Below are 27,379 nucleotides of genomic sequence, written 5' to 3'. Positions count from 1 at the left end.
AGATATTTAAGGTGAACCCACAAAGAGCTCCTCACTGCAGCAGGCATTGAGAAGATAAAATCACACCCTCGAGTTGCTACCAGTTTGGTTGGTGAAAAAGCCAAGTACACAGATAATGAGATAAGAGCTAAAAGTTCCAGGACAGCAGTGTATATTTTTCCATCTTAGAGCATTATCCACCATGGTCTCTGTAAGTTCATGAGGGCAACACTTTGTATACATTTTCTTCAGTATTTACAACCAGTACTCAGTAAAGATCTGAATGGGCATCAGCTCAAGGTAGCTCTCGTGGTAGAGACTTCTAGTGTTCACTCACACCCAGCCGCAGTTGGGTGCAGAGCAGGCTTATTCCCGTTAGCCCCTTACAGTGAGACCAGCCTATGAGACCAGCTTTGGCCAACAAGCTAAAGGCAGCACTGACAGGTGTTAGTTTCGAGCCAAAGGTAAAAGGGCCAGCCTTTTCTCTGCGCTGCAGAGACTGAACAAAAGCTTTATGTTCCACATCAGTGTGGCCCATATCCAATCGGATGCTTGTCTTTTGGTAAACTTTATTTTGTATTGGAGCACAGCCTATTAACAAGGTTGTGACAGTTTCAGGTGGACAGCAAAGGGGCTCGGCCATACATATACATGTATCCAATCTCCCTCAAACTCCCCTCCCACTCAGGCTGCCACACGTCATTGAGCAGAATTATATATAGTAGGTCTTTGTTGGTTATCCATTTTAAATATAACAGTATGTACATGCCTGTTCTTTTAAATACAGTTTTACTGGAACTTATTTACATATTGACTCCATCTAACAACAGAGTTGAAAACTTGTTGACAGAGACTATATGCTTTGAAAGCCTAAAATATTTACTATTTAGACCTCAAAGAAAAAGTCTGTTGATTCCTGTTCCAGGTAGTGGTTATGGTAGATTATTCTCCATTAGAGAATTGCACATCCCAGGGTCTATGCCTTTGTTTAATCCCTTCCTATACTGATATGAAGCTTGGCTTTGTGACCTTCTTCAGATAATGGGATGTCCACAAGGATGAGGCAAGAAGCGTGAAAAAAAGCTTGCTTTGGGGGATTTTCCCCCTTGGCAACCGTGTGAGGAAGCCTGGCTTAGCCTTCCTATGGAGGAAAGACCACGTGGTAAGAGAGTTACCCAGGCTTCTTAGATGAACTCCTCCCCTGCCAACCCTCCACCCAAATGCAGCTACATGGGCTCATCCTGCAAAAACACCACCCAACCAAACCCTCCAGATCACTACTGTTTCAAGCCTTCAGGCTTTGGGCTGGTTGTTACAATGGGGCAGACAGAAGATAATGAAGCCTCTGTCAACCTGGGTCCCTGACTGACCATGAGGACAAATCCCTTGATGACAAACATTGGGATACAGCAAGAGCAAAAAGTCAATGCTAGGACTGTGATAGACAGCATAATGTAACCTAAACTAATGGAGAGAGATATCAGTGATTCAAGTAGGGTTCCAGCAAAAACCTAAAACAGGAGTCTGCTTAATGCTGTGTACGTGTTCAGTCACTTTAGTCGTGTCTGACTCTTTGCGATTCTAGGGACTGTAGCCTGCCAGGCTCCTCTCTCCATGGAATTCTCCAGGCAAGAATATTGGAGTGGTTGCCATCCCCTCTTTCAGGGGATCTTCTCAATCCAGGGGTTGAACCTGAGCCGCCTGAGTCTCCTGCATTGCAGGTTGATTCTTTACCACTGAGCCACCAGGGAATTCTGGCTTAACGGTAGCAGTAGAAATTGATATTGAAAGCTACAAAAATGGGAATTTATGTTGTGAGTGGCAAGACACTGAGTTGTCTAAGATTACTTGGGAGGCAGATTATAAACCTAATAGATTTGTAGCTCTAGAAGATGAGGTTTGAAAACAAAACATCAGCAGTGTGTGTTGGCTGCTGCTGACTGCACCTGGCAATGCACTGTGAAGACGAGATGAGCTCAAGAAAGAACTGGCTGGTTTGCAAAGATAAATTAAAGAGAATAAAGACATTCCAGAAATTCAGAGCTTCGCAAAGGCAGTAATGTTTTTAAACCCCAAATAGTAAGAGATAAAATTTAATCTTTGAACATGAAGGCAGATTAATACTTAGACTTAGGGCTACGCATAGGCATCAGAACTCACTGTTGAAATTTTTAATTGTTAAAGTTACTCAGAAAAAAATTTAGAACGACTGTTTACCATTGCCACAAAAGCTCCCTTAAATCCAGAGGGAGGTAAGGAAGCAGAATAGTACAGAAATATGTCATTAAAAGGACCAAGGATGTGATTATTAGCACATGGGATTCTCTGGAATCAAACAGATCAGAAGTCCACTGAGTTTCTGAGAAATTACTACTGCCTAGAGGAACTAAAAAGCCTCTTGATGAAAGTGAAAGAGGAGAGTGAAAAAGTTGGCTTAAAGCTCAACATTCAGAAAATGAAGATCATGGCATCTGGTCCTATCACTTCATGGGAAATAGATGGGGAAACAGTGGAAACAGTGTCAGACTTTATGTTTTTGGGCTCCAAAATCACCGCAGATGGTGACTGCAGCCATGAAATTAAAAGACACTTACTTACTCCTTGGAAGAAAAGTTATGACCGACCTAGAGAGCATATTCAAAAGCAGAGACATTACTTTGCCAACAAAGGTCCATCTAGTCAAGGCTATGGTTTTTCCAGTGGTCATGTATGGATGTGAGAGTTGGACTGTAAAGAAGGCTGAGCGCCAAAGAATTGATGCTTTTGAACTGTGGTGTTGGAGAAGACTCTTGAGAGTCCCTTGGACTGCAAGGAGATCCAACCAGTCCATTCTGAAGGAGATCAGCCCTGGGATTTCTTTGGAAGGAATGATGCTAAAGCTGAAACTCCAGTACTTTGGCCACCTCATGCGAAGAGTTGACTCATTGGAAAAGACTCTGATGCTGGGAGAGATTGGGGGCAGGAGGAGAAGGGGATGACAGAGGATGAGATGGCTGGATGGCATCACTGACTCGATGGACGTGAGTCTGAGTGAACTCCGGAAGTTGGTGATGGACAGGGAGGCCTGGCGTGCTGCAATTCATGGGGTCACAAAGAGCCGGATACGACTGAGCGACTGAACTGAACTGAATAAACTCACGAACCTAGACTAAAAGAGCCTGTGATTGATTATTCGAGACTCGATACAATTTCAGATGGAGCCAAGGAGGGTCTCTGAGCATGGACCCGGGGACGAGAAGCGTGATGGTTAAAGAGCTCTTCCATCAGCAGAGACACAACGTAGAGAGTATTCCTTGCTTCCAAGATTAAAAGCCCCAAAATATGTGCTTAAAACAATTTTGGAACTGTCATGGGTGAGAGCATGTGCACGTGTCTCATTCTTCCTCCTTCCAATCTGGAGGAGTTCTTACTATTTTCTGTCCTACAGTTTGGCAGGGTGAGGGGAGCCAGTGAGCTTATAGGTCTCCAGATGAAAAGGAGCTATATACACACTAAGAAAGCATCACTAAGAAATACTGGATTTCCACTGGGGTGTGGAGACTGGTTAGCAACCTGGGGAGGAGAGTTCTTCTGGGCAGAGGTTGGAGGTGGGGTTCAGTTCAGTTCAGTTGCTCAGTCGTGTTCGACTCTTTGCAACCCCATGGACTACAGCACGCCAGGCCTCCCTTTCCATCACCAACTCCCCGAGTTTACCCAAACTCATGTCCATTGAGTCGGTGAGCCATCCAACCATCTTATCCTCTGTCGGCCTTTTTCAGTGAGTCAGGTCTTCACATGAGGTGGCCAAAGTATTGGAGTTTCAGCTTCAGCATCAGTCCTTCCAATGAATATTCAGGACTGATTTCCTTTAGGATAGAGGTGGGGTAGCGGTGGAGAATGAATTAAGTGATTGATGGCAAAGGGGATTTTTAAAATTTAGTTATCATTGCAGAAGAAGCTAGTGAGTCCTGTTCAGTGCTATCATTTAGTTATTTTTTACTTTCTTCACCTCACATTGGTAGTGTGGGGGTGTGTGTAGAAGGCTATAGGCAACAAATAGTGAATTGCGGCTTTAACCACAAAACATTTGGGGAATGGTCTGTGTTCTGTCACTCTTGTCTCTGTTAGCGCACCTAGATCAGTATGACTTTCTCTTACATGGTGTGGGTATAAGAAAACCATTGAGGCCTAGGTCTGCTGCCCACCTAGTATATTATCTTTTCCTACAATTACAAATAAGGAACAATGTAATATAAGCTGTGCTTTTTATATATTCAGTTACTTTTATAAATATTAAATTTATTTACTATATTTACTGCTACTAGAGATCAGTGGAGAAATAACTCCAGAAAGGATGAAGAGACAGAGCCAAAGCAAAAACAACACCCAGTGATGGATGTGACTGGTGACGGAAGCAAGGTCTGATGCTATAAAGAGCAATATCGCATAGGAACCTGGATCCATGAATCAAGGCAAATTGGAAGTGGTCAAACAGGAGATGGCAAGAGTGAACGTCAACATTTTAGGAATCAGTGAACTAAAATTTAGGACTGGAATGGGTGGATTTAACTCAGATGACCATTGTATCTATATCTGACTATATTTATATCCAACAAACATTTACAATTTTTACTTTACTGAGTAATTAGGTTACAAGGTGACACCTGGGAAATCACTGAAGGCGTTCTTGGAAGTCTGTCTCCTGCTCTTCTCTCCCATTCTCTCTCTCTTCTTCTCCTGACAGGCTATGTGTGATAAACCCGGGATAGTCAAGGGGGAGTTACACGGCATCCCAGCACTTCAGTTCAGTTAAATAACAGGCACTCTTGTTATTAAAAGTCCTTAAGTACCTCCTCCTCTGATTTGTACTAATTCCCTCTGTCGCTGGGCTCCAGTCCCCATCATGGTACACTTGCTGGACTTCATCCCTCTTCAATCCTTTCTTTCACCTGATTCATTTTGCCCCACCTCACATGTTCACTTCTCTTTGGATGGTCAACTTTGTGTCAGTTTGATTGATCACTGGGTACCCAGATGAAAACATTATTTCTGGATGTGTCAGTGAGGGTGTTTCCAGGTGAGATTATCATTTGACTCAGTGGCTCTGCAGACTGCCTTCCCGAGTGTGGGTGGGCATCATCCAGTCCACTGAGGGTCTGAACAGAACAAATGGTGGAGGAAGAAGGAACTTGCCCCCCTTTGCTAGAGCTGGGACATTTCATTGCATCTTTTCCTGCCCTTGGACTGGAATCTACACCATGGTTCTCCTGGGTCTCTGGCTCGTCTATGGCAGATTGGGGGATGTCTTAGCATGAACTGATCTGAAAATGTGATAAATCAGGCATTGTATTTGTTCTGCTGATCTTTGGCAAAAATTCGTAAGACATTTCACCCTCTATTTTGGGAAGAAATAAATATAAATTTTACTAATTTTATGAAATTAAACTTAAACTAAAATTAATAAAAGGCTTCCTTGTAGCTCAGTTGGTAAAGACTCTGCCTGCAATGCAAGAGATCCAGGTTCGATTCCTGGGTTGGGAAGATCCACTGGAGAAGGAAATGGCAACCCACTCCCGTTTTCTTGCCTGGAGAATTCCATGGACAGAGGAGCCTGGCAGGCTACAGTCCATGGGGTCGCAAGAGTTGGACACGACTTAGCAACTAAACCACCACCACCCAGATCAAATAGTTTGTAAAAGAGTATCATAAGAAGGAAAACCCTGGAATAGAAGAATTCAAGACTTGAAAGGGAAGAAGAGATTTCCACACATGCTATGGGATTGAACACTAACCTGCGGAGGGAATAAGGAGTGAGATGTGGTCTATCTGGTTGCAGGGAGTGATTTGTCTTTAGCAGCCAAGTAGCCTGGAGAGACTTTTCTGGCTGGACTCTATTTTACTCACCACTGTGGCGGCAGTTGTAGAGGCAGGTTTGAGGGTAGGAAGCTTGACAACAGAGAGACTCTTTAAGGGGCTGTTGCTAAAATCTGACAGAGGGATGATGAATAAAAGACTTGAAACAGACCCTGGTCACAAAAAGAAGGGGAAGATACAGAGATCCTTCTTAGGAATTTCTGCCAGAACCTGTGGGGGAAGTGAGGGACAGGAAAGTACTGGGGTGCTGCAGGAAAAGATGGGCTTGGAAGTCAGACAGTCCTGGGATGGAATCCCAGGCCCACATGCTCTGTGCAAGTTAACCTCTCTGAGTTTCGCGTACCATCTACCTGTGCAGACTAATGACAGTATTTGTGTAGAATGCTTGACAGGAAGCAGGCATTCAATACGAGTTCGTATCAATGTTAATGAAGGTTTTAACACTGAAAAAATGGGGGTGATATTAATTAAAGCAGAGACTCCAGGAGAAGCTGGTTTGAGGGAACAGAAAATGAGTGCTCTGGTTTCAGATGATGATGGCGGTTTGATGTGTCTGTAGGTCTTTCAGGCAGAGATATCTGGTGGGTAGCTAGAAACACAGAGTTGGAGCTTGGAAAGGATGACATGGCCAGAGATAAGATATTTGGGAGTGACTGGATGATGGGAGCTAAAGCTTGGAGACAAATTAGCTCTCTGAGAGAGGAAAAGAAGGGGGAAGAATTTCCAAGATAATCAAGGTAGGAAAGACTGGAGGAGGAGAAGAAGGAAATAACAGATATTCTGAGTGTAAGTCTAGTCCAAAAAGGTCTGTCTAGTCAAAGCTATGGTTTTTCTAGTAGTCATGTGTGGATGTGAGAGTTGGACTATAAAGAAAACTGAGCGCTGAAGAATTGATGCTTTTGAACTGTGGTGTTGGAGAAGACTCTTGAGAGTCCCTTGTACAGCAAGGAGATCCAACCAGTCAATACTACAGGAAATCAGTCCTGAATATTCATTGGAAGGACTGATGCTGAAGCTGACGCTCCAATACTTTGGCCACCTGATGCGAACAACCGACTCATTGGAAAAGACCCTGATGCTAGGAAAGATTGAAGGGGGGAGGAGAAAGGGACTATAGAGAATAAGATGGTTGGATGGCATCACCGATGCGATGGACATGAGTTTGAGTAAGCTCCAGGAGTCGGTGATGGACAGGGAGGCCTGGCGTGCTGCAGTCCATGAGGTCGCAGAGTTGGACACGACTGAGCAACTGACCTGACTGACTGACGTCTTCCTTCTGTATGTTATTGTTATTGTTCAGTTGCTAAGTTGTGTCCAGCTCTTTGTGACCCCATGGGCTGCCAGCATACCAGGCCTCCCCGTCCCTCACTATCTCCCGGAGTTTGCCCAAGTTCTTGTCCACTGAGTCAGTAATGCTACCCAACCATCTCATCCTGTTGCCCTCCTCTCTTTTTGCTTTCAATCTTTCTCAGCATCAGGGTCTTTTCCAGTGGGTCGGCACTTTGCACCAGGTGGTCAAAGTATTGGAGCTTCAGCTTCAGCATCAGTCCTTCCAATGAGTATTCAGGGTTGATTTCCTTTAAGATTGACTGGTTTGATTTCTTTCTCTATTACTAAAAAATACTTTAGAGATATCCCTTCTACCAAGTATCTTTGGAAGAAATGGTGACTCAACTAGAACAACTATAACCACACAGAAGACTCCTGACCAGGATACTTGGCAGATGTCAGAAGTGGATGCCAATCTGGTGATATCTCTTCTGGCCCTGATAATGCAGGGGGGATGGGGAAGGTGACGGAAGTAAGGAAGAAGCCAAAACATCTGCCCCACACATTTTATAAGTCAGATAGTCCCTTGCATCGACAACTACTTCTCTATGTAAAAAGTTGGGGCTGGAGGCTAATGAAGTCTCTGAAGATGATCACATGCTCTTTGTGCATTAGTGCTCAGCGTTACCCCATCTGATCGGCACCAAACGGGCTGATCACACATTTAAGTCCTGGCTCATCAGGGCATTTACCAAAGTGTTTCATGATATTCTTGTAAGCAAGATAAGAAATACTTATACAGTACAGTTTAAAAGTGCTTTTATAGATGCATTTTATTATTGAAGAAATATGGGCGAGATGACAGTACAGTCTGGAGTGTTACTGGCTGACTGAACTCAAGCATTAGGGAAGTGTCTCGTGATTCACCACAGCACGTAGACCTTGGACTTGTCCCGTTCAGCATATTAATGACTTGGATGAACACATAGAATGCAGGTTCACCACATCTATGGATGACCTAAAGCTACTAGGGATACTTAATAGGGTGGATGACAGCATCACAATTTTTTAAAAGTGATTTCAACAAGTGGACTAGGCCAATAGCAACAAGATTTAATTTATTGGGGATAAATGTAAAGTCCTGTCACTGGGTTCAAAAAGTCAACTGTACAGCAAGTCATATGATAAAGACCTGGAGGATGTGGTTGACCACAAGTTCAATAATAACAAACAGTCTGAACTCATTAATAAAAAGCTAACTCAATCTTCTACTTTATTAATGGAAGCACAGGGAGGTAATAGCTGGTTAGACCACATTTGGAATAGTATGTGTAATTCTGGCTGCCAGATTTTTAAAAAGGAACATAACATACTAGTGTGTTCAGACCAGGGTAACTGTGGTGATGGGTCTGGAAATCACATTTACTGAAGGAATGATTCAAGGAACCAGAAATATTTGGCCTGGATAAGGGAACAGTTAGAAAAGATGCTGAAGCTGCCTTCAAATAATTGCAGTGTTGCTGTATTAAAGGGGAAGTAAATACTCTGTGATGCCTCAGGGGGTTAAACAAGGGTGGGTGAATGGATGCTACAGAGACACAGAGTATAGCTTGATACAAGCCAAGACTTTCTCATAATCACTGCTGGAATAAGCCATGACTGTGAAATCAACTCTGAATATTCACTGGAACAACTGATGCTGAAGCTGAAGCTCTAATACTTTGGTTACCTGATGCAAAGAGCTGAGTCTTTGGGAAAAGACCCAGATGCTGGGAAAGATTGAAGGCAGGAGAAGAGGACAAGATGAGATTGTTGGAGGATGAAGTGGTTGGATGGCATCATCGACTCAGTGGACATGAATTTGAGAAAACTCCAAGAGATGGTGAAGGACAGAGAAGCCGGGTGTGCTGCAGTCCACGGGGTCACAAAGAGTCGGACATGACTGAGCGACTGACCAACAATGACACGGGTAGTTTTCTAGGGTGGGATGCCACAGAAGGGACTCTTGCTCTAGGTTAAAGTGGGAATTAGAAAACCTCTTCTCGCCTGTGCTTTTACTGACTTTCAGGTGGCAATGTTTGTAGCCAGGGCTGGACTCCAAAGGACAGATAGTGACCCTAGTTTGGTAGAGCAAAAATTACTAGTCACATGTGAGCAGACCCAGGTTCCAGCCTGATGCTTAATTATAAACCACCTAGTAGATTACTCTTTAAGCCTGAATCCTCTCATCAGTAACATAAACATCAAAATTACTGCCCCGACTACCTTAGAGCTTTTGCAGTGATCAAAGGCTCTATCTTAGGATTTACTACACTTGACTGCATTAATTTAGTTACCCAGGTGCCTTGAACGTGGGAATTAAACACATTCAGAGAACAGGGTTTGGCCCTAGATAGGTCCTCAGTAAGAGTTTGCTGGATAAATGGATGGAAGACTAAAGACTGGAGGGGAAAGCACTTTGTAAAGGTCCAGAGTTTATCGGAGAAGAAAACGGCGATAATGCTGGCCCTACTAAACACTTCTGTTAAGACTCAAAGATCATGAGAATTTACTGGATCTTTGTAGAATTTACCTGCAAAGGGATAATTTTAACCAGCCTTTTGGGGTTTAAACTGCTGTTCTTTGGTTCAGAAATTGCTTTTCATAGACAATTCAATCACTTCCTGTGGTTCTTAAAAACCCAAGTCCTTGTTGGAGCTACAGGATCCTGCCAGATTGGGCCTTGAACCGCCTCACTAGCCTCCTCCCTGGCCCCCCTTCCCTCCTCTGGCCACAATGGCATTTAGATCGCTGGAAGCGATCCTTCTGAGCTCCCTCTCTGAGCACCAAAACTTTGAACCTGCTCGGTCTGCTAAGCAAGATCTCCATTCTCTTGTCTACTTTTTGCCTGTTCCACTTTAAGGCTAAGATGTCAGGGCTCATACGCAGGGACACAGCCTCTCAAACTATTAATTGTCCACTGTATCATAGCACACCTGTACCCACCTCTCCTTCAAAACTGATCAGAGTTCGTAACAGCACAACCACCTGGGACTGCTTATCATCTACCTCCTCCACAGGGAATCTCCTTGAGGGAAAGGGCCATGTTCCGTTTTTGCTCACTGTATTTTATGTAATCCCAGCTCCAGGTTATAATACAATGAGTGTCACATATTAGAAACTCAGTATTTGTTGACTGAACGATGGAAGCCTACTTCACTGTGTTTATATTAGTTAAAGGGTAAATACTGTGTTTTCTGTATACCTTATCTGTCTTGAATTTTTCAAAAGAATGTTGCCTAGCTTTGACAGAAATAAGGTTTTGGACTGTCAGCAATTCAAAGCCCATACACTATGACAGGATTCTTAAGTATTTCCCTCATAGGATCAAAATTATGACTTAAAATGATCAACATAGTGGCTGAGAGAGTAAAGAATCTGACTGCAATGCAGGGGACCCAGGTTCGATCCCTGGGTCAAGAAGATCCCCTGGAGAAGGGAATGGCTATGCATTCCAGTATTCTTGCCTAAAGAAGTCCACGGACAGAGGAGCCTGGCGGGCTACAGTCCATGGGGGTCACAAAAGAGTCGGTGAGTGACTAACACTTTACTGATTTTCCTCCCCTGTTGTCAGGCTCCCTGCACTGTCATTATGGATAAGAGCCCCAGCTGTCCCTGCAGGGCCTCTCACCTGGGACCTCACCCAGGTGTGAGCCAGGGACACAGCCCCAGAAAACCCACACCTGTCAGAATTCTTAGGTCTTCTCAGTAACTCTTGATCCAAAGAACACTTCTTTGTGTAACTATAGTTATTCTCTGCACATTTCCTCTCATATTCCACCTCAAAATTATACAAGACGTGGTCTGATTTGCAAAACCAGGGAGGCACCGAGGGGTATCTCTGTCATGGACAAAAGAGGAGTTTTCTTCCCTGGGGCATAATGGAGACTTTTGGGGCTTTAATTCTGCTTTTGTTAGGTCAGCTTTGAAATCCACATCATGAGCCCGACACCCAGGGCTGAGGCAAGGCTCCTGGAAGACAAGCTTCCTCCTACAGAAGGGCTGCTTCCTTTCATCAGAGGACACAGCTCCCCACGCCCCGCTCCCCCCCCTCCCCCCCGCAGTGATTTATACGCTCTGGTGTGTTCCCGGGGAGACGTCAGCAAGGGTCTGAAACGAATCTTCCTCCAGAATAGGAAGTGAGCAATGGTCTGCAGGACATATGGCTCACAGCTCCTCCAAGATTAATGGGAACACGAGATTCTGCTGGGTCCTCGGACCGGGGGTGATACGGGTGTTGGAAAGAGTACCTCCTCTCAGCTTTGAAGTATCCCCGACTACAAAGGTTTGAGGAAATTTAGAGTGAACAGGAACTCCCAAAATAAGGTTTGGCAGGCAGATTGCCTATTGTAAAGCATTCCCTAGACACACATAAGCAAGGCTTCAGACACCTTCACACGGATGCAGGGCAGTTCAGGGGCCTTTGAGAAGCTGGTGATGCTTATTCTGTAAAGGACGGAGACCGGGAATGTCTCCAGAGGTCGTGCCACCCCTGCGGATTTTCCCTGTTCATCACACGAGCGCTGCGGGGTGGACATCACACCCCTCCACAGTTTGGGGCACCACAAGTGCAGGTCTCCCGGGTGAGCGGGGCCCCTCCTGCACCTGCCCACGGCCATGTCCTTCACTGTTTCCACAGCCACGCTCTCCCCAGGCCCCCACCCCTTTCCCTCCCTCTCTCAGCAGATGTTGCGCTCTACGTTCCCTGATAAACTTAGGGCCGCTGGGTATCACTTCACTCCATTTCCCACCCTCAGCCCTCCAGAGATCTCTATCTACCCTTGTGCCCATCCCCACCTCTATCCTACCATCAGAGAAGAGGGTGTGGCCCTCCTGTTCAAGGAGAATTATACTCCCTGAGTTTTGCACTTGTCTCTCTGGTGATTCCTTGCGCATGTTCTCACATCTCCTCCACTGACTCCTCTCCTGCAGCATATAAAAAGCTTCCTCTCCAGGGGTCTCATTTGCTTCTTGAAAAAAAAAAAAAAAATACCACTTCTCCCCTGTCCTTGCACTCCCTCTGGACTTGTAACTTCCAATGTGATCTCGCCTGCCCTCTGCCCACCATCTTCCATCCCGCAAACTCTCTCTCTCTGAGGGGCTTTCCTGTTTCTGCCCCGCCCAGCCCCTCCTCCTGCCACTCTCCAGCTCCTTCTCAGTCTGCTGCTGCATCACACTCACACGGCAGAGTTTCCAAAGTCAGGCCTGGCACCCTCTTCTCCTCCTTTACAAGACCTCTCTTGGTAGCCTCACCTTCTCTTTCATTCATTTATTTGTTTGATATGTCTTCAGATCTCACTGTGTTCGCAGGCATTCTGCCATAGGCTATGCATGAATAAGGCAGGGGTCTGACTGCCAGGGATCTTGACTTGGTAGGAAATCATTTACAGAAGTAAATGAGATTAAATGTTAAAAATGTTATATGAGTATGTAGAGGGTCCTGGGATGGGTAGGGACTTCACAGGGGTATAGGGAGAGAACCTCTAGAGAGATGAGAAAAATGTGCCAGCAGGACTGGGGAAGTAGGGGAGTTAAGGAAGTTCAGGTAAGGAAGTAGCATTCAGAGCACAGCAGTTCACAGCACATGCCGTGGAGTCAGGTAGGTCTGGATAAAATCCTCATCCCTTCCCTCGTAACATGTGGGAATCAGACCATGTTTCTTCGGAGATCTCAAGTTTTCACTTCTGTAACATGGAAATGACAGTCCCTATCTTGTCTGCCTGTTGCATGGGTTAGAGAAGAATGAATATAAAGTGCTTAGCACAATGCCTGGCATATAGTAAGTGCTTATTAAATGATAATCATTATTATTACTGTAAACACATTTTTAATTTTAATATGTGTTTTATTACCATTACAATAGGATCTACTTCATAAGCTAGTTGTGAAGATCAAATGAAGTAACAGATGTGAAGGGACTTTTAAAAAAGTACAGCACAGTATTATTCAGCCATAAAAAGGAAAGATGTTCTGACACATGCTACCACATGGGTGAACCTGGAAGATACCATGCTAAAGGAAATAAGCCAAACGCAAAAGGATGAGTGTTGTACGTTTCTCCTTACGTGAGATGCCTGCAGCAGGTAGACTGAGAAAGCACAGAAGAGGTTACTGTGGGCTGGGGAGAGGGGGGATTGAGGAGTTACGGGTTTATAGTGTCTGTTCAGGATGATGAAACATTTCTGGAAATGGATAGGGGCTATGGTTTTACAACATTGTGAATCTATTTATTGCCACTGAATTGTACTGAAAAATGGTAAATTTTAGGCAGAGCAGAAAGGGAATGCTAGGTCCCTGAGCCATTTTCAACAAAAATATTATCACCAACATCTAGAGTAAGACAGGGACAAATCAGGACATCTGATCTGTTCAGGGTTTTAAAACTGTACTTATATTCACAAAGTTTCATGTACTGCTAGGAATAATATGTATATTTCAAAATTAGTAAATTTTCAAATGAGGTAATGAATCCAGGTTTGACATTATGATTGTCTTAAAATCTGGACAGCTGGATTGATTACCTTTTACATGAAGAAGATTAACATTTCTATTTCATTTTTGATCTGGGTTTAGACCCAAGATGGGCTTGTTTTACCAAGTGTTCCCCTTTCATAAATAGTTGTATAGTATACTTTGGGGATGTACTTCCCAGGCAGTGCTAGTGGTAAAGAACCCGCCTGCCAATGCAGGAGACGTAAGAGAGGCGGGTTAAATTCTTGGGTTGGGAAGATCCCCTGGAGGAGGGCATGGCAACCCATTCCAGTATTCTTGCCTGGAGAATCCCGTGGACAGAGGAGCCTGATGGGCTACCTTCCATGCGGCTGCAAAGAGGTCAGGCACACCTGAAGCGACTGAGCAGCAGCAGCACACTTTGGGGATACACACTTGTGTCTGAGAATTTATAGCCCATGAAGGTGTAAACGTAGGTACACATGTGCCCTCACACAGAGACAAGACATCAGCGTTTAGAAGCAGACAATCACCAAAACCTTAGGAAAGGGACCTTTTCCTCAGGCTTTGGCAGGAACATGTGGGTCGCTGACCTGTGTCCCCTGATTGTTGATGTCGATGGCATCACTCCACTCGGCTGTCATTTCCTCCAGCAATTCCACTCTCAAAAGGAGGCTAGGAAGGAGGTCTCTGGTCTTGCAGTCTGGATAACTGGAAATCTGATGATATAGCTCATGATGAATTGAGCACTCAGGAGGAATTTTTCTGCAATAAACCTCAAACTTTGGAATATCTAAAATTAAAAAAAAAAAGCACATTCAGACTTAGGCCTTGAAGACAAAGACTTGGGGATATTAAATGTAATGTGGCAAGAGAGACTTCTCAAATAAGTTCACTCTTAAGGATCACAGGCAAATACTAAGTTAAAAACCTCCAGAAAGAATGTAAGTTTTATATTATTTAAATTCAATACTATATCATATACCTTTAGTATTTTCCTTTATAAGTATTGTCACTGGACATCTGTTGTGGAAAATTATTCGAGGACTAGGGTCTTCTGAGAGGGTTAAATAAGTCACTCCAAGGTGTTCTTGATATGTTAGTGCTATTGCCCTAGAATAGAATCAGATCAAATAACAGAAACAGCTTAGAAAAAAATGCGTGCTTTTTCTCCTGGTACATATTTATTTAGATTTGCAATATTCAGAACCTCTAGAACACCCTCCCTCTTACACATCAGAGAAAATGTTTTCCAGACAACAGAGGCCATCCGGTCCTCTATTACCTGCCAGACACTAATGATAGGTTTACTAATTTCTTTTTCTGATAGCAGTTACATTTTTTATCATAAAATATTCAAAAAATGTGTAAACTACTGTATAGCACAGGGAACTCTGCTCAGTGTTCCATAAACAACCTAAAAGGGAAAAGAATTTGAAAAAGAATAGCTACATGTGTATGTATAACTGCATCACTTTGCTATATACCTGAAACTAACACAACACTGTTAATCAACTATGCTCCAATATAAAAAGAATTAAAAACATAAAATTAAATAAAAAAAAAACCCATAACTTGTAGTACTCAGAGAGAATCACAGATATCCTTGTGCTAGCTTTTCCTTCTCTTCTTTTTCCCTCTATGTACATGTGTCTTAATCTCTAGAGATGGGGTGCCTTCCTCCTCAAAAGTGCTTGGTAAGTTTTGGTAAAGGAGGAGCCGATGTGCTTCTAGAAGGATGACTGGAGAATCTGTGTACTTGCTATTTTTAATTCTAAAGGTAGGCAGGTTCAGTATGTTTGCTGTCAATTTTCACAAATCACCGTACTTTCTAGGATCTCCATTTTGGCTATCAAGAGCAAAGCCGTATTTTCTATTTGGCCTCAGAGAAATTGCTGTGTGGGCATAGACTGCTCTCTGCAATGGACAGAGAGAAGGCTCCAATTTATTATTTTTTTTTTCTTCTCTAATTTTATTTTATTTTTAAACTTTACATAATTGTATTAGTTTTGCCAAATATCAAAATGAATCCGCCACAGGTATACATGTGCTCCCCATCCCGAACCCTCCTCCCTCCTCCCTCCCCATACCATCCCTCTGGGCCGTCCCAGTGCACCAGCCCCAAGCATCCAGCATCATGCATCGAACCTGGACTGGCAACTCGTTTTCTACATGATATTTTACATGTTTCATTGCCATTCTCCCAAATCTTCCCACCCTCTCCCTCTCCCACAGAGTCCATAAGACTGTTCTATACATCAGTGTCTCTTTTGCTGTCTCGTACACCGGGTTAATTTAGACTGCTGCTGCTGCTAAGTCGCTTCAGTCGTGTCCGACTCTTTGCGACCCCATAGACGGCAGCCTACCAGGCTCCCCCATCCCTTGGATTCTCCAGGCAAGAACACTGGAGTGGGTTGCCATTTCCTTCTCCAATGCATGAAAGTGAAAAGTGAAAGTGAAGTCGCTCAGTCGTGTCCGACTCTTAGCAACCCCACGGACTGCAGCCTATCAGGCTCCTCCATCCATGGGATTTTCCAGGCAAGAGTACTGGAGTGGGGTGCTATCCAATTTAGACTGAGAGACTATCAAAAAATATTTCATATCAAATCAGGAAAAAAAATCTCTCTTAAGTTTAAATTACATGGACTGGTTGTTCAAATTAATCAAAGAAATCAGATTATTTGCCAAATGTGGCCCTCAGTTTACACTGATTATAAGCAGTCAGTAACTGGCACCCCACTCCAGTACTCTTGCCTGGAAAATCCCATGGATGGAGGAGCCTGGTAGGCTGCAGTCAGTCCATGGGGTCGCTAAGAGTCAGACAGGACTGAGCAACTTCACTTTCACTTTCATGCACTGGAGAAGGAAATGGCAACCCACTCCAGTGGTCTTTCCTGGAGAATCCCAGGGACGGGGAGCCTGGTGGGCTGCTGTCTATGAGGTCACACAGAGTTAGACATGACTGAAGTGACTTAGCAATAGCAATAGCAACACACTAAAGAGTTTCCCATTCACTATCTATTCTGTTCGCCAGTGTGAGTTCTTCCCAAAGATTGCATTTGTCTGAAATGCCAAGGTGAACTGTTGATTAGTATTTGGGAAAATCACATTAATAACACCATCTTATGTGCACTGTAGGACTGAGGCGAGGAGATGAAACACTTTCACAGTATAGTCTTCGGATCTTCTCTCAGCCTAATTCTGGAAGAGCCAGGCAAGCTGACCACAGAGAATGTCTTATTGATAACCAAGAGAACTGCAGTCAGGACTAAAATATGGTACTTCTAATATCATAACTGGGCTTCCATAGTAGCTCAGACGGTAAAGAATCTGCCTGCAATGCAGGAGACCCAGGTTCAATCCCTGGGTCGGGAAGATTCCCTAGAGAAGAAAATGACAACCCACTCCAGTATTCTTGCCTGGAAAATTCCATGGATGGAGGAGCCTGGCAGGCAACAGTCCATGGGGTCACAGAGGGTCAGACATGACTGAGTGACTAATGCTTTCACTTGTCACGTTCAATCTAATAACTAGCTCAATAGTTATTTACATTTACATTACAATAAACATTTACATTAACAAAATCTTTGAATTTTAAAAATAAATTCTAAGTGTTTATTATAAATTTTGTGTTTTAGTTTTAAAAATAAGTTTGTTTTCCATACATAGGTTCACATTGCTTTCAAAAATACTTCCTGAAACTTACCATGGAAATGCTCTACACACTAACTGCATCAACACCAACATCCTAGATGTGATACTAGGTTTGTAGGATGTTCTGTAAGAGGTTTCAACTGCGGGAACTGAGTAAGGGATACAGGGGACCTCTCTGAATTACTTCCTATAACTGCATGTGAATCTAAGATTATCTAAAAATAACACTTAGAAGACATTTTTTAAATTGATTTACAATACTGTATAAGTATATAGCTCAGAGATTCAGTTATATATATTCTTTTAATATATATATTCTTTATATACATATTCTTTTCCCTAATTGGTTACTACAGGGTACTGAGTATAATTCCCTATGCTATACAGTAGGTTCTTATTGACTATTTTATACACAGAAGTGTATATGTTAACCCTGGCCTCCTAATTTATCCCTCCCCACTGCTCTTTCCCCTTTGATAATGATAAATTTGTTTCAGTAACAACAACAACTTACCATACTTCTCCAATCAGGATACAAGGACAATCACTCCTCTTGAGTTGGGGATGGAAAGTGATTATAAAATCATGGATGCTTGTGAATGTTGTGAAAGAAGGGATGTGTGTAGGGAACAGAGCCTTAACTATTCAGGACAACTTGAGTTAGGAAGTTATCTTTTAACTAGAAATCTCTATATACATCAAAGTTAAGATGGCTAAAATCTTAAGTCTATAAATTCATAATCACAAAAAAGGTACCTCTCATAAGGTTACAATATGCTTTCTTTTGTACTTTTTATATATACCATAAGTAAGCTGTTCCTGACAGCTACAAAAAGGATGTACTGCATGCAAAACAACCACAAAATAAAAGTCCAGTATGAACGAACCATTACATGTCTCTGGCTTGATTCTGTGGTTGTTATTTGCATAATTGGTAATTGGTAATTGGAGTAACTTGCGTGCAGGAACAACCACAGAACAGAGTCTTCTGTGACTTGTGTTTATCTAAGTGATCTCTCTTAATGACTTGAGAAAAATTCCATTTTGAAATAGAAGTAAAATACGGGAAAAGAAAAAGGTTTTCCAGCTTGACTCTCTCATATTTTAACCCTTATTTCTTATCACCTGACAGAGGCTAGGAAGCCATAGGAGAAGGGCATCTTTTCATTATGATAGACTATGGCTACTCTATGGTACAAACACCATTTCCCCCAATAAAAGCCGCATAAGGGAAAAATCTCATCCGTAGTTCACTGGGACAACCCGTGTGTGATCCTCACATTTGTCCAGTTGTATGCAAAATACAGAACCATGAAAAATAAAAGCAAAAGTTAAGTTTATATGTGGTGAGCACTGCCAAGTATTCTCTTGTCTCTCCCAGCACATGGATGGGGCAAAGAAGGGCATTCACAGAATGTAAAATACCTGGTACAGAAGCCATCTTCCCTGTAGTTCCCCAAGGGCACTGCCACGCTCTGTCTGGGAAGCTCCTGTCTGACTAGGGCTGGCAGGCTCCAGCACTGGGCGCTGTCGGCAACGGCGGTGGGAGAAAAGGCCAGCAAGACCTGCTTCTGCAGCAGGGACGCGTCCAGCGTGGACTGGCCGAGGTCGGGCATTAGGTCCCAGCAAGGAAGGGAGCTGGATCTCACGGCAGGCTGCTCACCACCCGGGCAAATGCTGAAAGTAGCGCTGTCTGGAACGTGAAAATACTGAAGAAAGACAAGACAAGGAGGAGAGAGCACAGTTACACAGTCCGACACAGAAGCTAAGCTTCTCTAAAGCACTGCTTCTAAGAAACCATGACACATTCTCAGGAGGGGGGAACATGGGAATATTAGATATCCTGTTCCCATGAGGAAGCCCGAATGAGACAATTACAAGCAGCAAGAGCAGGGTCTGCTTCTCTAGGCATAAGGAAAATGATAAAGCTGATGTGATCTGAAGGGGTGGGGGTTGCCAAGTTCTCCATCTCCCCCAGTTACTGCAAAAAAGCCAGATGCCATGGAGCAGAAATGCTGTGTGTTGGGAAGGGAGTCGTGGAGAGGGTGTGGCTGGACTGAAAGGGTGGCACCCCGGGGGGACTGAGGGCAGAAGCGATCAGAATGAGATGAACAAGGGGAAATCGGGAGCTTGGAAGACAAATGTTTCTGAAGGCTCATCCTGAAGGAGTAGGAGACCCTGACCTCCCGCCCTCAGCTGGAGTTCCACATGCTTTCTGGCACATGAGAGAGTCTCAGGAATTAGGACTTAAAGAGGACCTGGAGGGATAATTTATCTGAAGCTCCTTGTTCACAGCTGAGGAAGCTGCTTCCCAGAGAGAGGATGATGGCGTCTGGCATCACAGAGCCAGTGTGTGGCAGAGCCTGGCTGGAAGCCAGGCTGCCTCCTTTCCTCTCTGCGGTGTCTCCCACTGTTCCAGACCGTCTCCCTGAGAGGGGAGGGATGACCCTGTCTCAAACAATTCCCACACCTGCCCGAAGCTGGGTCAGGGCTGAAAAATGGGGCCCCCTCAGCTGCAGAAAGGATGAGGGCCCTCCCCTTCTCACGAGGAGCCCACTGGGATGCTGGTGTGGAGATGGCCGCCGGCAACTCTCTTTTACTGCGTGCCTGGACTTTTTTTCTCAGATTATCTCACTGAACCTTCACCCAGACCCTGCAAGGAATGCAAAATTATGCTGCTTTTCAGATAAGGCAGTGCTAGTGTAGAGGGCGCTGACCCAGTGCTTTGGGAAGCCCCTAGGGTGGGGAGAACTGGGAAAACTTTCAGGGCACACGCTGGTTGTTTCCCTCAAATCCTCACCTACCATGCAATTACTGTTGACCTCTATTTCCCAACATGGGGCTTCTGGTCACCTATGTATTTTTAATCAATACTTCAATGAACCAAGATGAAATTCTACTAATCTGCCATTTTTATAAATCCTATAATGCACTGTAGGCTTAGAAGAGTAAGACTTTCATCCTAGTGTATTGTTCTAATGTAATTTTTAGGAGCCGCAAGTACAGGCTAACAATAAATGAGGATGAAAGTAAAGAAAAATAATACTTTTCTGTGTGACGGTTTCAACAGCATAAAACAACAGCATACCACTTAACATATTCTGTTTGTAAATCCTTTTAAAATATCTCCTTACTCTCTTAAAATAAAACTATTCATCTGAACTGTATAAAGCATAGAGTAAAAAGAAAAAAAAAAATCCTTCTTGGATTCATTTTCCGCATATTCTGCCACAGAGATGTTAACATAAATGAGCTGGTACATTTTCACATTTCCTCTCCTCCTGGACACAGAGCTCAGTGCTCCCAGATCTGGGGCTCTGTTGGGGCTGAGCCTTCTGCACACACGGCTTCTCTGCGAGGCAGATGTTCTTTTCTGTAGCCTTGCAGCCAGCCCTCAGGCCAGCTTCCTGCCAGGGCGTTAGGAGCGCTGGCAGATGTGCTGGCAGCCTGAAGCCGCCAGGGCGTCCGGATCTGCTGCTTGGGAGCCTGTCTCCTTGTTAATGACCTTGGAAGAGCTCATCATGACACAACGGTTTTAATGAAAGTACAAAGAAATGAATCCTTCACCTATATTTGGTGTTAGCTTTTGATCTGTTCTGGGTTAAAAAAAAAAAGTTGATCCTTACCATTACTGACTTAAGAAAACTTATAGATTAAAAAAATTCATGTTTGCATGGCTTACCTCCTTTCCAGAGTGGGGTTTGGTGACAGTTAACTGCGGCTTATAAAATATCTGATATGGTGTGTTATTGATTATCGTGGTCTTATCTTCAATCTGAATGATCTGTATGCCTTGCTGTACCATGGAGGAAATGCAGAACTGGCACAACTGCAGAACAATTGAGGAAAGAGCAATTCTTTAAATATCACATGGTATATAAAAACTTCTTTTTTTAATATATATTTATGTGGCCACTTCGTCATTTTGGCTGTCCCAGGTCAGAAAAAGAAGGGGTATTTCATCAGAGTAGTGCAATTCAGAGTGAATTACAGGGATCTGGTATCCATGTTTATGAAGATAAATGCAAAAAACATACTTAAATCAGTTATTTAACTAAATATAAGTGGGATGTGCTTTTCAACATGAATCTTTTCTAAGTAGTATATGGATGCCAGTTAAAATAACAGAGTAAGGAATCACATTAAACTATGTAGGAAGTACTGTCTAGAAATCTCGATGGTGCACACTATCATGATAATAATAATATGTTTAAAAGGTCATTTTATCTACTGGTTTGCCCATGATAGTATCAATTTTATCTTTTGTTCCAGAGTATTTAGTAGAGTTCCCTTTCAGTCTCAAAATTGTCTTGGTCACTAAAAGGGATCACTATTTACTCTGCAACAGGATGCCTTAGCACACCGGTTACCTCTACCTTAGAGTGACACAGACTTGTTTTCGAGTTATTTAACCTATTTCCTCACAAAATATTTATTTATAAAAAGCACTTACACATAAACAGATGCCACTAATCTTTTTCCACATAAAGCACTCAGGCCAGTATTCCCTTTCTCACACTCATGCTAGCAGCTATGTCACTGAATGTGTACAAGGGCCAAGGGGAGCACTTTAATGATGATGACAATGATGAAGGAAACAGCAACAACTCCCCTTATATATTGCATTCTTGTGCTCCTGTTTAAAGTATTTTATGCATATTAACTCACAGAATCCTTACTACACCTCTATGGGGTAGCTACTATTATTCTCATTTTACAGAAGAGAAAGAATGAGACACAAAGGTAAGCAACTTGCCCTAGGTCACCAAGATAAAGAGGGGCTAGGGGTTGGAATTAGAAGCCATGTAGACTGGTTCCCCGGTGCTGCCCTTAGCCACTGTGTGTTTCATCTCACTGTCCCACCACATTGCATGAGGAACTGATGCTCAGAGAAGACATTATTTGCCTAAAGATACCCATCTAGTAAGTGGTAATGTTCTCCAAGTATGGTCTGGGAACACTCCTGACCTTTCAGGAGGCCCCAAGGCCAAAAGTAATTTAAAAATGACACCAAGATGCTATTTGTCTTTTTCACTGTTTCACATAAGCATACAGTGGAGCTTTCCAGAGGTCCTATGACATCATCATAGATATGTCATCATAGGATGATGTCATCAGTCTTATGGCTAAAGAAATATTTGTGAATTCTCATGCTTAGAATTTTTTATATTTTAATTTCTAATTTGACAAAATCAAATAGATATAATCCACATAAACAAAAGCGTTTTGGAGGTCCTCAGTAGTTTTTAAGAGTATAAAGGGGTCCAAAGACTAAAAAGCTTGAGAATCACTACTGAAGAAAAATGAGATATAAGGATATTATATTTTCCAACAGCTCATTCATTCATTTGTTCACGAGCATTTATCTGTACGTGGCCACTTTGTGAGGTGCTGGAGGTACTAGGTGTTTGACTGTGAATCATAACTTTCCAGGTTTTGATGGTAGTTCTCAACTTGCAGCTATTCAACTTCGGGTGATTCACGCTCACAGCCCTTTGCCATTCACACCCATGTTACAGTATTTTGGCCGGCAGAGGATGAACATGCGTTGCCCAGACAACTTTGAGGAAACGGATACCAGCCTTCAGTACTGAAGATCAACTTCTTTGTATCAGAGAAATTTATTTTTAAGAAGTCATCAAATGACCCTAACCTTTTTTAAGAGGCTCTTCAAATATGCCTGTCAAAATCTGACTTCTCCTTAGAGAAAGAGCACTCTGAATTACACAACTCTGATGAAGTGCCCTTTCTTTTTCTGACTTGGGACAGCCACAATGACGAAGATACCATTAAGCACAGCACGAGATTTCTAGATAGTACACTATGGTGCTGCACTTTGTACATAGTTTAATGTGATTCGTTAGTCTATTATTCAGCTTAACTGGCCTTCATATACTACTTAGAAAAGATTCATGTTGAAAGCACATACCACTTATATTTAAATAACTGATTTATGTATCTTTTTTTTTTTTCTTTTTGTATTTATCTTCATAAACATGGGTACCAGACTCCTGTTCAAGAACACTACTCCCAGGGCTTTTCTGGTGGCTCAGTGGTAAAGAATCTGTCTGCCAATGCAAGACACACTGGTTTGATCCTTGGTCTGGGAAGATCCCACATGCCTTGGAGCAACTAGGCTTATGCCCAACAACTGTTGAGCCTGTGCTCCAGAGCGGGGGAGTCACAACTACTGAGCCCATGTGCTGCAACTACTGAAGCCTGAGCACCCTAGAACCCGTGCTCCTCATCAAGAGAAGCCACCACAATGAGAAGCCCCTGCACCACAATTGAGAGCAGCCCCTGCTTGCTGCAACTAGAGAAAAGCTTGCTCACAACCAACACCTAGGACATCCAAAAATAAATAAATTGTTGTAGTCACTAAATCATTTTTGACTCTTTGTGACTCCATGGACTGCAGCACATCAGGCTCCTCTGTCCTCTATTATCTCCCGGAGTTTGCTTAAGTTCAGGTCTACTGAGTCAGTGATGCTATCTAACCATCTCATCCTCTACCACCCCCTTCGCCTTTTGCCTTCAGTCTTTTCCAGCATTAGCATCTTTATATATATATGTGTGTGTGTATATATATATATATACTCCCTCTTAAAATGTTGGTTCTATGGGAGAATCAGATCAACCTACGTCCTTTCACTTAGGATACCCTTTCCAGGAATATAACCTTTCTTGCAGGAGCCTCTGTCCTTTCACTCAAAACCCAGAATGTTAGCAACTCTACTTCCTGCTCTAAAATGAGGAGGCCAAGTACAATTTGTGGATATTTTGGAATAAGTTCTTTTTTCCCTCCACATACAATAAATCAAGTGACTGCTGAGTGTTCTGAAATAGAGTGGTTATTGGATAAATTATGTGACACAGCTTTTATCACTGGTAAAGGAAAGGAAAAAAAAACCCTGTAAAACAGAAAGGTCTAAGAAATCATGTGTTGCACTATTATCAACTGTTTGGAACATATAATACTAAAAAGGGATTAGAAAAGAAAAGGGAAGGCTCATTTTAAACAAGTTGAGGGGATGGCATGCTATCCCCAGCTCCACCCCAACCCCCCACTACTCCCCGTCCCAGCCGAGAGCCAAGCAGACTTTGAGAGACTTTGACCCTACCTTCTGATGTCCTGGGAAAGCACCGAGTCTTATTTCAGCATGAATAAAGCCTTCTTCGTCCAAAGATACGACTTCACCGTTACCTCCCTCTTTCCACTTTGGAGACGTCAGGTTATGGACCAGCTTAACAGCCGCCGACTTGTGCACAGTGTTTGTATTTGCCCAGTATATTCCAATTTGAAAAGCTTCCTGGAAAAATAATGCCTCAATTATAAAATAGTTTTCTTAACTTTGATATTTTTACCTCAATTCATAGGAATTTTTTCTATTATAGGTCTACCTAGGCAACGACGTCCTTTTTACTTTTTTTTGGTAATGGCAACATACATTTTATTTCACTTCCCAATGCCTTCTTTGAATCACAGTGGAATTTGTATTTATGGAAGGAGGGAAAAAACATCAACCCAAACTGGGACTACCCTATAAATACCAAAGGCTTAGAAACTGAAGGTTTCATTTTGTTTGATAAAAGAATAATATGCAGTATTAGGTACATGCAGGTCAACATTCCAATTCCATAAGGTAACATCATATGATTATTTAAAAAAAAAAAAAAAGAAAAAAATGCAATTGAATAAAGATGTTTATAAACTGGAGCTAAAAGAAAAGGACTCTCAAATTGTTCCATATCAGAAAAACATTTTATTTAGGCATTCCATGTACCCTATTCTCTTACAGATTTATATGCTTTCTTGGAACTGGGCTAGCCTTATCAAGAAAGTTCTCTTGTGATGAAATATAAAATCTTCCTATGAAGTTCTATTTTACAACCAGATTTTTCTCCCCTTGTTAGTAATGATTCTATGTTGTTATCAGTAACAGGTGGGCATCCATGATTATGGACAGGCAAGTCCACTTATAAAGGAAAAGGGGCCCGACAAAAATAGCTGTTCAGAAATCTTCTTATTCATCTTGCAAATCTATGAGAGTTTCTATAAAAACTACAAAAACATCTAGAGGGTAGGTGAGCACAGTATACAGCTCTATATTCTTAACATATTCTGAGTAGACCAGTCCTAATATTTGTCAAACATTCTGTTGAGGAATGGAAATGAGAATGCAACTAGTACAAGTTATCGAATTTAATGATAACTCAAGCATGAATACTGCTGACGGGTGGGAAAAAAAGAGACATCTGAGATGTCTTTAAAATCAAAGAACATTCCATACCCCTTACATATGATTCTAGGAGGACAGTTTTCCACAACTGATTGAGTCTGTTAAGAACATAAATGCAACCTTAGAATAAAAGATGGTTGTTGAAAGAAAGAATTCCTATTAGTTTAAAAGAAGAGTTATAGTACCTGAAAATTAGGAGGGATAATAATTTTGCCAGCAGGAACCTGTAGAACAATCTTCTCTCCCTCAAATAGCCAGAGGTCCCACTTGGACTGATTGATAAGCAGGGCCCAGGGTAGCAATTCTATCAATAAGGTCCTCACATATGGCTTCCAGGCTGACAGCTTCACTCGCATTGGGCTGTCCCACTGGCTCAGTTGCTCATTCCTGTGCCAAATACCACATCCAACAGACTCAATGAAACATGATGATTTCAGGACTCATGAAATGTGTTTAAGAATTCCAGACACACAACGCTCCTGTATGGTACCTCTTCACATCAGAGTCATGCAATGCCAAATTTGCATCCAGGAGGAAGAAACTTTTCATGCAATTATGTTCTAGATTAAGAACGAAGTATTTTACAGAATACATCTACTAGGAGATAAAAGGTCAGAATGTGACAGATACATGCAAACATCTTTTTTAAAATGTTTTTTAGGGTATCTAACATATTTGTGAACATTCATTCATTTAATATTGAGAACTGTTCATAGAAAACCGGGGCTGGAGAACATTATCTGTCAGAAAGTGAAAAGTTTAAATGAAAGTTGTTCAGTTGTATCCAACTCTTTGTGACCCCATGGACTATACAGTTCATGGCATTCTCCAGGCCAGAATACTGAAGTGGGTAGCATTTCCCTTCTCCAGGGGATCTTCCCAACCCAGGGATTGAACCCAGGTCTCCCACGTTGCAGGCAGATTCTTTACCAGCTGAGCCACAAGAGAAGCCCAAGGATACTGGAGTGGGTAGTCTAACCCTTCTCCAGGGGATCTTCCTGACCCAGGAATCAAACCAGGGTCTCCTGCATTGCAGGTAGATTCTTTACCAACTGAGAGGCTATCAGGGAAGCCCCTTACCTGTCAGAGTCCTTTTTATTATAGGGCCATGTGGGTTGAAGGAACTTCTCTGGCCCGTAGAACTCATCAAGGATCTGAGTAACTGTGCCTCCGGGGTGTATCTTAGTAGCTATCTGCTTAATGAGGGATGTTGAGATGGGAACAGCACAGTGTGAAGGGTCATCCTCTTCTCTAGGAAATGGAAAGGAAAAACAAAAATGATTATCAGATGTATTACAAACCAATGTGTGTTTGTTTTTTTTTTTGTGAGAGCGAGTCAATTTTTGGTGCTTTAGGGATGAAACAGTTTGGGGAATGATCTGGGATTTCCTCCCTAACGCATGGGTGGAGCGCTCTCATTCCTCTACAGAAATTATGTTGTCAATTAGATTTTCTGATCATCCCTCTTCTTCATTTCTAATGCGGCTGAATTTTATCTTCAACTACGGAAGAAAACAGGAGAACACTAGGCAAGGCAATTTAAAAATAACATTCTCATAAGAAATCACACAAAAAACTCTGTCTTTTCTTGCCCCCCCTTGACAGGGCAAGGTACTTTTTCTTCTGAATCTGAGGAAAAAGTTAAGGATTTTCCCAGTACCTTGCTTGAAATGTTAGGTGATGTACAAGGTCAGGTTCTATGTTTTGCAGTGGTTTTTCCTGTCCTTTTCCTGGAATAATTTGTGTTTCACTCAATCCCAGACTCCTTTTCTCCAAATGTATGATAATGGGGTCTGGAAGATGACTCCTCATGATAAAAAGAGGGCTGAACACAATCTATAAAAATAAAAGGACAGAACAACTTTCATATTTGCTTTGTTGCAGTATTCCAGCTG

At 42.6% G+C, this 27,379-nt stretch overlaps 1 protein-coding gene across 30 annotated transcripts in view; it reads right to left on the bottom strand.

Moving 5' to 3' along the window:
* VPS13B (vacuolar protein sorting 13 homolog B) overlaps positions 1-27,379 on the bottom strand; it is an 805,974-nt gene that overhangs the window by 30,003 nt on the left and 748,592 nt on the right. For all 30 annotated transcript variants that reach the window (XM_086336078.1, XM_086336091.1, XM_086336075.1 and 27 more), the window contains 8 exons: positions 27,145-27,320; positions 26,565-26,735; positions 25,670-25,871; positions 24,366-24,554; positions 20,927-21,073; positions 18,670-18,953; positions 14,576-14,703; positions 14,184-14,383 (listed from right to left, as the gene is read on the bottom strand). In XM_086336078.1, coding sequence (XP_086192204.1) covers positions 14,184-14,383; positions 14,576-14,703; positions 18,670-18,953; positions 20,927-21,073; positions 24,366-24,554; positions 25,670-25,871; positions 26,565-26,735; positions 27,145-27,320 — 1,497 coding nt within the window. The remainder of the gene's footprint in view (positions 1-14,183; positions 14,384-14,575; positions 14,704-18,669; positions 18,954-20,926; positions 21,074-24,365; positions 24,555-25,669; positions 25,872-26,564; positions 26,736-27,144; positions 27,321-27,379) is intronic.

The sequence above is a fragment of the Bos grunniens genome, chromosome 14 (assembly GCF_055505025.1).
Source record: "Bos grunniens cultivar Pamir isolate PY7600 chromosome 14, Bosgru_T2T1.0, whole genome shotgun sequence".
Classification (NCBI taxonomy): domain Eukaryota; kingdom Metazoa; phylum Chordata; class Mammalia; order Artiodactyla; family Bovidae; genus Bos; species Bos grunniens.
This window is presented reverse-complemented; position numbering and strand designations above follow the sequence as displayed.